This window comes from Dermacentor andersoni, chromosome 5 (genome assembly GCF_023375885.2).
Source record: "Dermacentor andersoni chromosome 5, qqDerAnde1_hic_scaffold, whole genome shotgun sequence".
NCBI classification, from domain to species: Eukaryota; Metazoa; Arthropoda; class Arachnida; order Ixodida; family Ixodidae; genus Dermacentor; species Dermacentor andersoni.
The window spans coordinates 126,884,213-126,896,544 of NC_092818.1; the positions used below are offsets into that span (position 1 = coordinate 126,884,213).

General features: G+C 43.4%; 2 protein-coding genes across 3 annotated transcripts in view; one reads left to right on the forward strand and one right to left on the reverse strand.

Annotated features, from left to right (window-relative positions):
* The window catches only part of LOC129385062 (uncharacterized), a 254,450-nt gene that overhangs the window by 49,315 nt on the left and 192,803 nt on the right, over nt 1–12,332 (reverse strand). For both annotated transcript variants that reach the window (XR_011894792.1, XM_072288281.1), the window contains exon 3: nt 472–570. Coding sequence is in view for 1 of the 2 variants with exons in the window: in XM_072288281.1 (XP_072144382.1) it covers nt 472–570 (99 nt within the window). In the remaining variant the exon portion in view is untranslated. The remainder of the gene's footprint in view (nt 1–471; nt 571–12,332) is intronic.
* The window catches only part of LOC126532066 (cytochrome P450 3A24-like), a 33,618-nt gene that overhangs the window by 10,224 nt on the left and 11,062 nt on the right, over nt 1–12,332 (forward strand). The window contains exons 6-12 of the mRNA XM_050179759.3: nt 2,553–2,641; nt 5,515–5,660; nt 5,999–6,114; nt 7,398–7,539; nt 9,432–9,592; nt 10,235–10,326; nt 11,347–11,490. Coding sequence (XP_050035716.3) covers nt 2,553–2,641; nt 5,515–5,660; nt 5,999–6,114; nt 7,398–7,539; nt 9,432–9,592; nt 10,235–10,326; nt 11,347–11,490 — 890 coding nt within the window. The remainder of the gene's footprint in view (nt 1–2,552; nt 2,642–5,514; nt 5,661–5,998; nt 6,115–7,397; nt 7,540–9,431; nt 9,593–10,234; nt 10,327–11,346; nt 11,491–12,332) is intronic.

The window sequence follows — 12,332 nt, forward strand, 5'->3', positions numbered from 1 at the left end:
ATTATCCATCATAGTGTAACCGGATACTGTTTTTTTTTTGTGACAGCAACCGTGGGACATTGATAGCAACTGCAAGGGTCTGTCGCACATGGGGAATCCTTCTTTAAGACATACTGATACCACGTGGGAACAAACTAAGAAACGTGTTGGCAACTGCACTGTCGTGTCAACACCACTGTTCTAAGCACCACAGTTCTTTGAGTGCCAGCTTCAATGTGCAGAAATATTGTTTCTTTTTTTTTGTCTGCACAGCATAGTATGGGGGGCCAAGTAAATGCGTTCAGTCTTTCTTCGCGAAGAAGACGCATGAGTAGCCTGTGGAACTTATAGCCTATAACTAACTATTCGTAGTCTTGGATAATTTGTCCGTATCCCCGCCCCTCTAAACACATTTTCTCATGTGGCCTTTGCCCCCGAACACGGTTACATCAGATGGCAAGAATCCGCTTTAAACGCGGGGACAGAGCTCACCGGCAATTTAACGTCTTCAGCCACTGAGCCGCAGGCCCAGGTTACGGAAGTGGCAAAGCCATCCCCAGCTCGAAATCCTCGGACAGATACTTCTTCCACCTGAGAGAGATTACGAGGAAAGCAGCAGACACACGGGGGGTTAGAGAATGAGTGTCCCGTCGTAGAAGATATTTTCTGGCTTGGGATGCAACGAGGGTCACAGGAAAGGGAAGTAGGCGTGAGGTCGTGGATGGCTTTGTCGGCTATGCTTATTAGTGGAGACCACGACCCCACACCCAGCAGACTTTGATATCGAAATGGGATAACATGCGAAGCCCGTGAATCGCTTCTTCGTGTTTTAAAACGTGTTTTTAAATCGGGTTTAGAACGTGTTTCAACCTATTTACATCGTTGAACGAGTGTATACAAATCTCCTCGGCGCCAATGTTTGTCATATTGCTAACAACCATTATTACAACGTGGATGGCTTGAAGCTAAAATAATAAATTCTGTTGGTTCTTCCCCATAGCTGCGAGCGTCTTGGACATCAGGGTGCGTCGTCGGTCTGATTGACGCGACGCGTCCGACATTTTTCTCATCACCTGCGTTTGTGTAGATCACACTGTGTCATTAGCGAAATTTATCTCTTGTGCAAAAGGTGGCGGTTTACTTCTGCGAAGATTTGTTGTCCTATTGGGGGTAATAGAGGTGTATAGCACCACCGAAGTAGGTCATCCAATGCCATGTTCATTGAATGACCGCCGTATAAATGGGAAGGGTGAGCTTCGACTGATGAAAACTACTGCTGTTTTAGCGCGAGCAGGCAAGGAAACTAAAACAATTCTTATTGTACCCACAAACGGCTGACGTGTGGTAGCGCGAAGGTGCAGGAAAAGTAAGAATCTGTTACACAGAACACAGTATAATGCTATCTGCTGTAAGGTTTTTCAGGAGAAACTAGACGAGACTCGTCAACATTTTCTTACAGAAAGTTGATTCAGCAATGTTTTGCTCGATATTGTCGAATATCCCTCAAAAGATGCATTCTTTCGATGAGTGCACCAAGATTTTACTTATATGCATACATCACTTATGTACGCTTGCCGTTTGACAAGAAAAGAAAAAGCCACACGTTCACCTGAAAGGCGGAGCATTGATTTCGACAGCTAATTATTAGACAGCTATACGAAGTAAGGCCACTCGTTTGTCAACTGCATAAACTGCTGTAAATATTCGCTTGCTAACTGAATTAACGAGCACGTTGTCAAGCGCGCACATGCAAACACAAGCACATCTCACTCGATGACCGCGGACCCTTACTGTCAGAACACTGGCGCGATGAAAAGAGGCAGCAGCAGAGGCGAACTAGGCTCTTGGGAACACACCGCACACGAAGCCATCAGCTATCTCAGATCTGCTAGCCTTCGAAGCGAGCGCAGGTTGCCTCCGAGATAGGACGCGCGCGGTCGCGCTCAGCCATCGCAGCTAGAGTACATCCCCCCCCCCCACACACACACACGCACAACCCCGTCCTCCTAGAGCGCGCACATCTCACCCGCTCCCCCTCCCCCCCCCCCCCGCTTGTGCGTGTGAGAAGACCGCGCTCACCCTCCGCGCCTTCCTCCCTTGCGAGCGCGAGAAGGCACCACCCTATCAAGCTACCAGCCTACTAGGCTCATTCTCGCAAGCCTTCGCTCGCGCATACTCAATACGGCGGGCGACCGCGATGTTATCGCACTTGGACTTTCTTCAGAACATCAAGGCGATGCCAATGGCGATGGCGGAAATTCGCCTGGAATGTCTATAATATAAATGTTATCGCTATAAACAAAAAACAATAATTTCTCCACATTTCCCGGTGTACGAGGCACGTGTTACATTTCCTTCACTGGACATTGACCTCTTCACCCTTTTTCTACCCATGGCAAATGTGTGTGTGCGTGTGTTTGTGTTTAATATATGAAACTTAGGATATGCTGGCGCCTGCTATCCCATTTCACGTAGAATGCAAACAATGTCACAATACAAACAATGTGAGTCGCAGTTACAAAAATGTGTGTGTGTATATACTTATAAACCAGTGGTTGTCGGATGTTTTGCAGATGAACGCGTTGATTCAAGATTGCGCGAGAACGACATGTAAGCATCTCAAAGAAGCTGCGGAGAGAAACGATGACATCGATGTCAAAAGGTGAGCGGGGTATCGCGCACCGATAGCACCCACCGCGGCGGCTCAAAGGCTTATGTCGTTCTACTGCTGACTACTCCCAGCAACTGCAAAAAGCGAAGAACGCTCTTGCAGCGATCTCTCACTAAAGGAAAATTGGAGGACACTTAAGCTTCGCCGTTAAGAGTGTATCGCGTTAGCATTAAAGATCCCTGAATGCTTCTCATGCTTCCCGGCAACTGCATGCAGCTTATGCGACCGCAGTGTTTACTGGGAAACGTTGGCGGCGAACGCTATGCACGAAGGCGAGCTTTCTGGCAGAAACGTGGCCTCTTGCGTGCGCGGGCCGGTCTTAAAGTAGTGCACAGCCACGCCAAAAAAAAAAAAAGGAAAAGAATTGCGTCAGTTTAAGGTTTCTGTTGTTACTTCGCCGCCACTTAATACTTCAGTCGGAGAAGATTTAACATAAGAGGCATGCGCTGTCGGTGTTTTGTTTCATGACACTTGTTTGTGGGCCGTCATGCTCAAAATTCCGAGGAATAACATTGTAAAGGCTGTGGGACAAGGTATGAGCAACTTTCGTGATAGAATAGGGCGGCAGTGTAACCCGCAAACAACGCACGTCATGTAGCAAGGTGTGGAATATACATATGAGTAAATGTATACGCTATTTTTCGCCGCATATTGTACGACACGGGCACCTTAACTTTATCGCGTAAATAAAGAAAACTAATTTACGCCAGTCTTTCCCATCCCCACACACAAACGCAAGTGCCCCTTGTTAAGCACCACAAAATCAATAATCAGTCAACTCGTTACAGAATCGCCTATCTGTAGCTTTACCAGTGCACCTTGTGGCATTATTTATGAAGCCCCTGACGTATTGAAGAAATTGGCAACTCATGCTTTTATCGGCATCCTTTTGAATAAGCTGAAGGTGAGGAGCGAGGCACCATAGTTCTAGTGAAAACTGTAGTGTCACTACTATGCGACTCCAGACCATTGGTGAATGACGACACACGCACTAATATTGAGAGAGAGAAAGAGGGATAGAAAGACGGAGTTAAAGAGTAAGGGTAGCGAGAAATAACACAACACTGAATACACATACCGCGCTCATCATAATTTCCAAAATCTACTTTTCATTTCATTCATATCATTTCATTTGTTTATTTTGTGAAAGTGCCCAAGAACAGATTTACGCCTTAATATTGGTTCACTTGTGTTACACAACGGACATAAAACCGAAAAACAAAAGAGAATATCTTAATGAACAGCGATACAAAGTGCGACAGAAAATTGAACTAATCAAATACAGAAGTAAGATACTGAGCAAATAGTAGAGCTGAATATGTCAAGATCACGACGAAAGGTACTTTGTTGTGTTACAAGACGTGTTATAGCGGTAGAGGTGCAAGAGGAATTCAGGTAGAAAATGCTAGGATTACGCAAGTTAGGTTGAGGCACGCAGAACGTTACAGCTGACAGTGACTACGTAAAGGAGGAGTGGTTGTCAATTAGTTTATACAAGAATAAGTAATCAAGGCATTTCCGATTTTTTTCTAGGGGTGTAATATTTACCATGCGCTAGACATGCTCATAGGAATGAAATACACGGTGACCAAGAAATTGAGCGTACAGGATACGAATGAAACGTCGCTAAACACATTCAATTTTTGCAACATTGGTCCATTTACTACAGCTCCATGCAACAGAACTAAACTCTAACTTCGAGCGGACAAAAGGAAAATACAAGAGAGTAACGCAGTTCACATTCGTAAACTTTTTAGTCACCCTTGATATGGGGCCTAACTTCCTGTCGTATGCATTAACGATGCTTGAAACATGTTCTTCGAAAGTTAAGACTTAATACAACAAGGCGAGAGGTGCCCTCCTTGCGTGCGCCTGAGCTAGGTCACACTTCTCGATGAGCGGTGAATGTGCTGCAGGTAAGTGCAAAAGTGAATAATCAAACATAGCTAAACATACTAAAAAATCCTATGACATTAGTAACGCCTGTAAATACGAAAATATGCGTATTCTTCTATACTACTAGTACTACAACTACTATAATAATAATAATAATAATAATAATAATAATAATAATAATAATAATAATAATAATAATAATAATCAGTTAAAGGTGTTTATTAAAGTGCCCAGGAACAACCTCGAGGGTCTTGGTGCTGGCGCAATCGGCAAAACAATGCACAGGGAGAAGAATGCAATCTCACACACACACTTACATACGTACACACGCGCGCACACATAAAAAAAGGAATAATAATTTCGCGAATACAGATTTTAACAGAGCATAAAATGTGTACACGAAGAGAATACAAAGCAAAAGTGGAGAAACACAAAAAAAGATTACAGAATGACGGAACATACAACAGATACAAAAGTTCTTGTTCAGTCATTGAAACTTTTCTGTAACTACTTTCAGGAAAATATTAAAGTTAGGCATGAAGGTCACAAAAATCGGAAGGCTGGAAGGCGCGCTGCTTCTTTCACTACTACTATACTACCACTACTACTAATAATAATAAGAACTCTATCAAGAAGAAAATACCGACTAGGGCCTGCCAAAGCTATACAGCGAGAGCCGTATGGACAGTATACTCATCGTTACGGACTATTAAGCATATTGGCGACTCCGACTATTTACTTTCATGCTTGTAGGCATTAGCGCCACCTTGATGCATTTTATTTGGTGAAACTAGGTTTCGCCCGCTCTTAAGCGCCTGGAACGCTTTGTCAGACATGCGTTGACGTATAATATTTATGCGAAATATATGGGTTGGAGACAAACCACGGACGATATTTTTTTTTGCGCATTTCAATGTACAGTGCAAATAACAAAATCGTTCCCTTAGCACTGCACTAATTTTTGGCAGGTTCTTTGGTCATTACTCACTCGACGTGATCGCAAGGTGCGCGTTCGGCACAAGACTTGACTCCCACACAGACGCCACCAACGAGTTTGTGACGCAAGCCAGCAAAGCATTTTCCGCAAGAGTGTCCTTGAGGCTGCTTATTGCAGGTATGTATTTCTTCCATTTACGAGTTTGAAAAGGAAAAAAAGGAACTTTCCCAAAGCACTCGCACAAGAAAATATAAGAAAGGAAGCCGGTGATAATGATTGCTGGTGCACACAGTATAGATATTCGCTGTAAGGACAAGAAGTTTTGATACAGTGTGCGAAGGATCTACTGCACCCGGCAATGGTTAGCAAAAAATGTCTCGCTTTAAAATTTAGAAAATATTTGAATTATGTGCATAAATGCACAACCATTCAAAAAGTAATTGGATGTTGTTTTTCTTTTAAACCCCGTTATGAAGGATTATACATTGATTGACAATGACATCGATCTCTTTCAGTGCTTTTTCCGGGACTCGTGAAGTACTTCAGCATTAGAATAGCAACAGGCAGCGAGTTTGAGTACTTCAAAAATGTTTGTCAGCGCATCATAAACGAGAGGCGTCAGGAAGGTTTTGTACGTATAAGGTTTTACTAATTTTGTTGACATTCTGTCTACGCTATATGTTCTGGCTTACTCACCGTCCGCGAATTATGCGTAAAGCCTGGACTGTCGGTGGCCGGTAGTTCCGGCTTTCACAATGTAAAAGCTGCAGCGTGCGTCATAAGCTATACTCGCCAGTTCAAGCGCATCAGTGGAAGGAGAAAACTCAACGCATATTTTTTCTTTAGGATACCAGATGTGTGTTATGCATAAAAAATGCAGGGCAGACTTGTGTGACTTTGAAGAATAACTGCACTATCTGAAGCGGTCTGTTCCTTTCGGGCAATTGTAGTAAACAAATTTCAATGCCCGTGAATGAACCAAGCCCTTGAATGGCTTCGCCCACATATGACAAATACCATGGCCTCAGTTTACGGCAGATTTTAACTCCATATCACATTTCATTCTTCCAAGACAGCAGTTATACAAATACAAATACATTTATTTCAACATCAGGGATGTTAGGGGTGCATCCAAAAAGCCTATGGCTGGCTTGACAGAGGGGGGCACCCCCATATATAAAAACCGGCAGCAACAGAACACGGAGAGAACAATAAAATAGTCTACAGTACATAAGTAAACAACATATTCAATAAGAAATTAGTGAACATCCTTTTGCAATAACAAATAAGTGAAGGCGGCAGAATTAACACGAAACGCTCAGGAACACTGAAGAATGCAAAACGAAGAATAACAATAGGAAAAGAAAAAGGGAGAAAGGAGGAGCGAACTTGCAGTAAGAAAAAAAAAAAAAAAAACCCGGATCGTTGGAACCGTTTGAAACCGTTTGAAAATAAGCGCAGAACACTTTAGAGTGGTAGAGTAGTGCTTTATTAAAGCGATATTTATATTCAGCTCTTCTGCCCACGGTGTGGTTTGTATATGTTTCTGGCCGTTTATGTGACCTTGAGGGTGACATTGGCACGGCCAGAAACATACAAACCGCGAAGTAAGGCGAATCGCTAAAGAAAACTATCCTGTTAAGGTCACTTTCAAGGTCACTCAGCTTCAATGGTGCTAATCGTTACAGCTTTCAATTAACTAAAGAAAGGAGACGAAAAGGGTCCGAGATCTGTGTATTTCGCAAATTTTACACCTTGAAAAACTTATTTCGCTATGGACGACGCTAAGCTACCTTTATTTAGAATTCTTTTACGGTTTATCATAACAGCATGGCTGGAGTTGGTGATACAATAAAATGACGATGACAACAACAACTAAAGTTATTGTAATGACTTTGTGCCTTTTCTTTTTAGCGTCAAGAAGATTTTTTGCAGCTCATGATGGATGCTCAGGAAGGTAGCCTTGCTTCAAGTGATGATGGCGTAGCAGACCCAGAGAGCAAACTATTCGACGTTGGTTCGGAAAATAAGCCAGAGACGACGAAGAGCACTAAACGTACGTGATAATCGACATTACGTACATTTCCACCGTTCTATGACAAAGCTAGCGTTCAAGCAACGGCAGCGCTTTTTACACTTGCATATGTGTATCAACTTAATAGGTCTCATTAGTGAAGCGGTCTTTTGGGTTGCTGGAGGTTCTGGCCTGGCCCCAAGTCTCTGTAAGTGTATGTGACTACTGTCTCACTATTAGCGAATAGAATAAGGCTATTCAAGGGTCTCGACTTTTATTAGTCAGAACCATACAAATAAGTATTACTTCATTTAAAACGCATGCATATAAGTTAATCTGAAATATATCAGGCATGTTCATGTATACAGCCAGAGAAGCGTCTTACAAACGGGGAGCTGCGTTATGTATAAAACATTAGTCTGTGGAGAATATAATGTGTCTAAAAATGGCATTTCCCGAATGTCGATGGGCTAATACCGGGTGATATTTTTTTGCAGGTTCAAAATTTTTGGAAATTGTCTGTGGAAGATAGCAGAATGCCAACCCTTAATCTAAAGTACTCGATCAGGTGGTCATTACTTGTACAAAAAAATCAAAACGCTTAATTTAATAATTAACACAATTCCGCTATTTATCGTTTAATTTAATCGCATTACGGCGCATATTTAAATCTATACGAATTATAGGCGGGGAGTTCACAAGGCCTATCCACTTGGAATGAATTCTCTGGATTGCACCAGTTTCGAGATAATTTTCAATGTTTCCGACGAAAGACATTGGCGTTCCAGTTATTTCTTTCAAGAAAGCGCTTTTCATGCATTGAAGCACAAAGGTAACTGGAACACCAATGCATTTCGCCGTACACTTTGAAAATTAATATCTCGGAGCTGGTGCCGCCCAGGGAATTCGTTTCAAGCGGATACACGTTTGGGTAATTACGTTAATGTTATGTTAGGTTGATTCCTCATAGAAGTGATGGTCGCCTCATCCAGTAATTTAAATCAAGGGTTAGAATTGTGCTATGTGCCATAGGCAATTTAGAAAGAATTTGGACATTACAAAAAGAAAACCGGTATATCGCGGGTGTGATTTTATTCCTTGAATTACAAGCAGTTTTGTGAGAGAAATATGGACTCGGACTCGCTATGGAAAATGCCTCGAGTGTCCAGTCGCGAGGCAACGTCGCGTAAATTCGCGGTTTGTCTTTCACGCTGAGAAAAACACTTTTATGTAGCACGTATTGCGGAACGGAAAGCTGTATCGGGAGCTTTTCTTGTTGCTCTACAATTTTTTCATTGACACTTTTTACCTAATTATAATATTCGACAAGATGAATCAATAATTAAGTGTAATTATGTAATTTGGCGGAATGCAGAAAATAACCTGGGTATCTCCAAGCGACGGCAAACAACATTACTTTGGTTCTGTCCAGCTACGTTGCACTCGCAAATCTTTAAATCTTGGTGCATGATAGTTGGGACACCCTGTATACTATACAATAGTACGATTGTAAATTCATAAAATCAAGGACAAATGTAACCCTGATTAATACAGTATGCCGGAAATAACGGTAATTAGTGCGTAGGTATCAACAGGGTATTTTGGCGGAATTCAACAATAAAACAATGAAGGTGAATGGCAAAATTCCGTGAAAAAGAAAATAGAAGTCACATAAACGATAAAAAACATTTTAGTTCCCTAAAGTATTTATTATGCTAGAATGCAATGCTGCCGTTTCGCAATGCAATAATTGTAACTTTCTGTTAACGTCGAACTCCAGGCTATTCTTTCTACATTGCAATCGAACGCTCGTTTTGTCTGAGAACGATGAAGTCGAATAATTTTCGTACAGTATTTTAGTGCGGCCGAACAGCCGTTGAATTGATTTCTTGAAATATCTCTTGAGAGCCTGGCACATGTTTCCTGTCCCGAAGGTCTGAGTGAAATCGAAGCCATGGCGCAGTGCGTGCTCTTCTTTCTGGCCGGTCAAGAGACCACGTCGTCAACGATAGCCTTCGCCACCTACCTGCTTGCTCTCAATCCCAACGTCCAAGAAAAGCTGCGAAAAGAAGTGGACGATTGCATTGCGGCGAATGTAAGTAGATTTCTGACTGCGCATCATCGCAATCGGGCACGCTTGTGTAAGCACATTCGTCCCGCTTCAGGTCACCAAGTACCCTTTGTCAGGTCTGAAAACTACGAGGAACTTCACAACTTGGGTGCATAGCTTGAATGGTTCCGTTAAAGATATCTGCCTCATGCCAGTGCAAGAGACCGACGTTAATTTCCATATTAACGGCAAAACTGAAATATTTTCTTCTGAGCTTACTGAAAGGCCAGTGCGCACCTGAACTTTTTGGGTACCTTTCAAGGTGAGTTAAAATTTGGCGGAGAGCTGCATTATATTTGAACTAGCCAAAACTGCAGTGTCTTGCTTCTCCAGCTCAGTACTTGTACGTGTCTGCTCTTCGCCTTTGTTCTCGTGCAAAAGTGGCGCAGCTATACTTTGAATTTTGTTGTACGGCCTTAGCGCAAAAGGAACTAAAGCATGACTATGTTGACAAAGTAGGCATTATTTTGCCGTGCTTCATATAGTGCATTGTAGTATAGACTCTAATATCCATTTGCCTCTGTTTTAAACAATGGCTCAGAGCCCGAAAGCACACCTTACATACGTGCCTGACAGGTTCCTGATCCAAAACATTGCCGCAACTACAGCTGTACTGATCTTGCGTAGGGCCCGGAGCCCAGCTTGGACGTCATATCCAAGCTGAAGTACATGCACTGCGTGGTATCGGAAGCGTTACGCTTGTTCCCGCCTCTAACAAGGTGAGCAGGTGAAATACGGCAATAAAGAAAAGAAAGCTTCGCAATAATTAAGACTATTCCTGGAGCTGAACTCAAGAGCTTAGGCAGCTAAATAATTTTGTCATTTTAACGTCAAATAAGTGTAGAAAAAATTATAATAAGCGCATGTTCTTTGTCCGTTATAAACTTTGCTTGTAAACGAAACGTTGTTCGCCAAAACGCAGCAGGTATTGGAGTATATAGAACTATACTGAACTAGGGTCTGCATGAAAGCTAGTTGGTACGGCGATATTTTAAGTCTGATAAAGTAGAAATAAAACAGGGCGAGCGGAAAGCATCAGGACAGAGAGATACTTCCAACTAAGCCTGTTGCGCAAGAAAACCCGTATATGTGGATTGACCATTCATAACCACAGCGCACGCTTCAGAAGACATCCGATATTTAAATGACCAACACCACTGGCCATCGAGAGGACGCTCGATTGGCAATGGTTGTTGTCACAGCGTTGTTTTCTACGTGGGCGTGACTTTTATCTTAGTTCGCGGCTCGGACGTCGCCTCGATAGGCAGTGGTGTTGGTCAACTACCTAGATAGCGAATCTTTTCTGACGCATGCACTGTGACTATGAATGGTGAATGCACGTACTGCATACGGATTTCCTTGTGCAATATATATAGTTTGAAGTAGTTCTGTATCTCATCATTCTTCCTGCTTTCCGTGTTTTATTTGCGCTTTACCTGCTAAAATCTAGAAATACGCGGACATTTCGACCTTTATTAGAAAGCTCTACAGTCATGTTTTGAAAAACACACGCATTTTATGCACCTTAGGTAAACTCTGCAATCGCCAATTTTTATGGTTACAGAAAAAAAAAAAAGAATGACCCACAGAATTTGAAGTGTAACTAAAGGCTGGTCGCTTGGTCTGATGATAATGGTATTTGGTTGCTCCTGCCGCAAAGGTCTCATACTCAACTTCACTTGAAGCTTGAACTCAGCCACATCATCGTGATAGAAAGCTTTCATGTTTTTTTGTTTCAGGCTTGAACGGTCAGGCTACGATGACTACACTCTTGGCGACACGGGTATCAAGCTTCCGAAAGAGTGCTCTATTATGATCCCCGTTTATGCGATGCATCACGACCCGGAGCTGTTCCCCGATCCTGAAAGCTTCAGACCTGAACGGCAAGTACCAAGAATAGCGTGGAGTGTGCCACGCACGCACGCACAAACGCACGCACGCACGCACACACACACACACGCACACGGACACGCACACACCCACACGGACACGCACACACGCACGCGGACACGCACACACGCGCACATACATACATACATACATACATACATACATACATACATACATACATACATACATACATACATACATACATACATACATACATACATACTGTAAGGAAGATGACGAAAATGCGTGGTGGAGCCGTGCTGGGTAACGTTCCACTCTACCATCCTGGAACTCCGTTCTCGGACGCTACTTTCCGCCATGCCGGACGCCGACCAGCAGACTCTTCCATCGCCACCCGTTCCTTGCGCTGGCACCGTTCGCCAGCGGGAGCCTCCCATCTTCAGCGGAACCGACGACAACGACGTTGAAGAGAGGCTGTCATCCTACGAACGGGTGAGCGTTCACAACAAATGGAATGACTCGGACAAGCTGGCTTACGTCTCATTCTACCTCGCGGGCGTGGCCAGTCTCTGGTTCAGAAATCATGAAAGGGATATACGAACGTGGTCGGCGCTCAAGACGTCCATTACAGAAGTATTTGACCGACCCGCCGTCAGGAAACTCCGAGCCGAGCAGCGTTTGCGTACACGCGCACAGGACACGGGTGAGACATTCACCAGCTATATAGAAGGCGTTCTCGATTTGTGCAGGCGCGTGAACGCTGCCATGACGGAAGCGGAAAAGATCAAGCACGTTATGAAGGGAATCGACGATGACGCGTTCCAAATGCTTCTGGCCAAGGACCCGCGCACTGTTGGCGACGTCATCAGCTTGT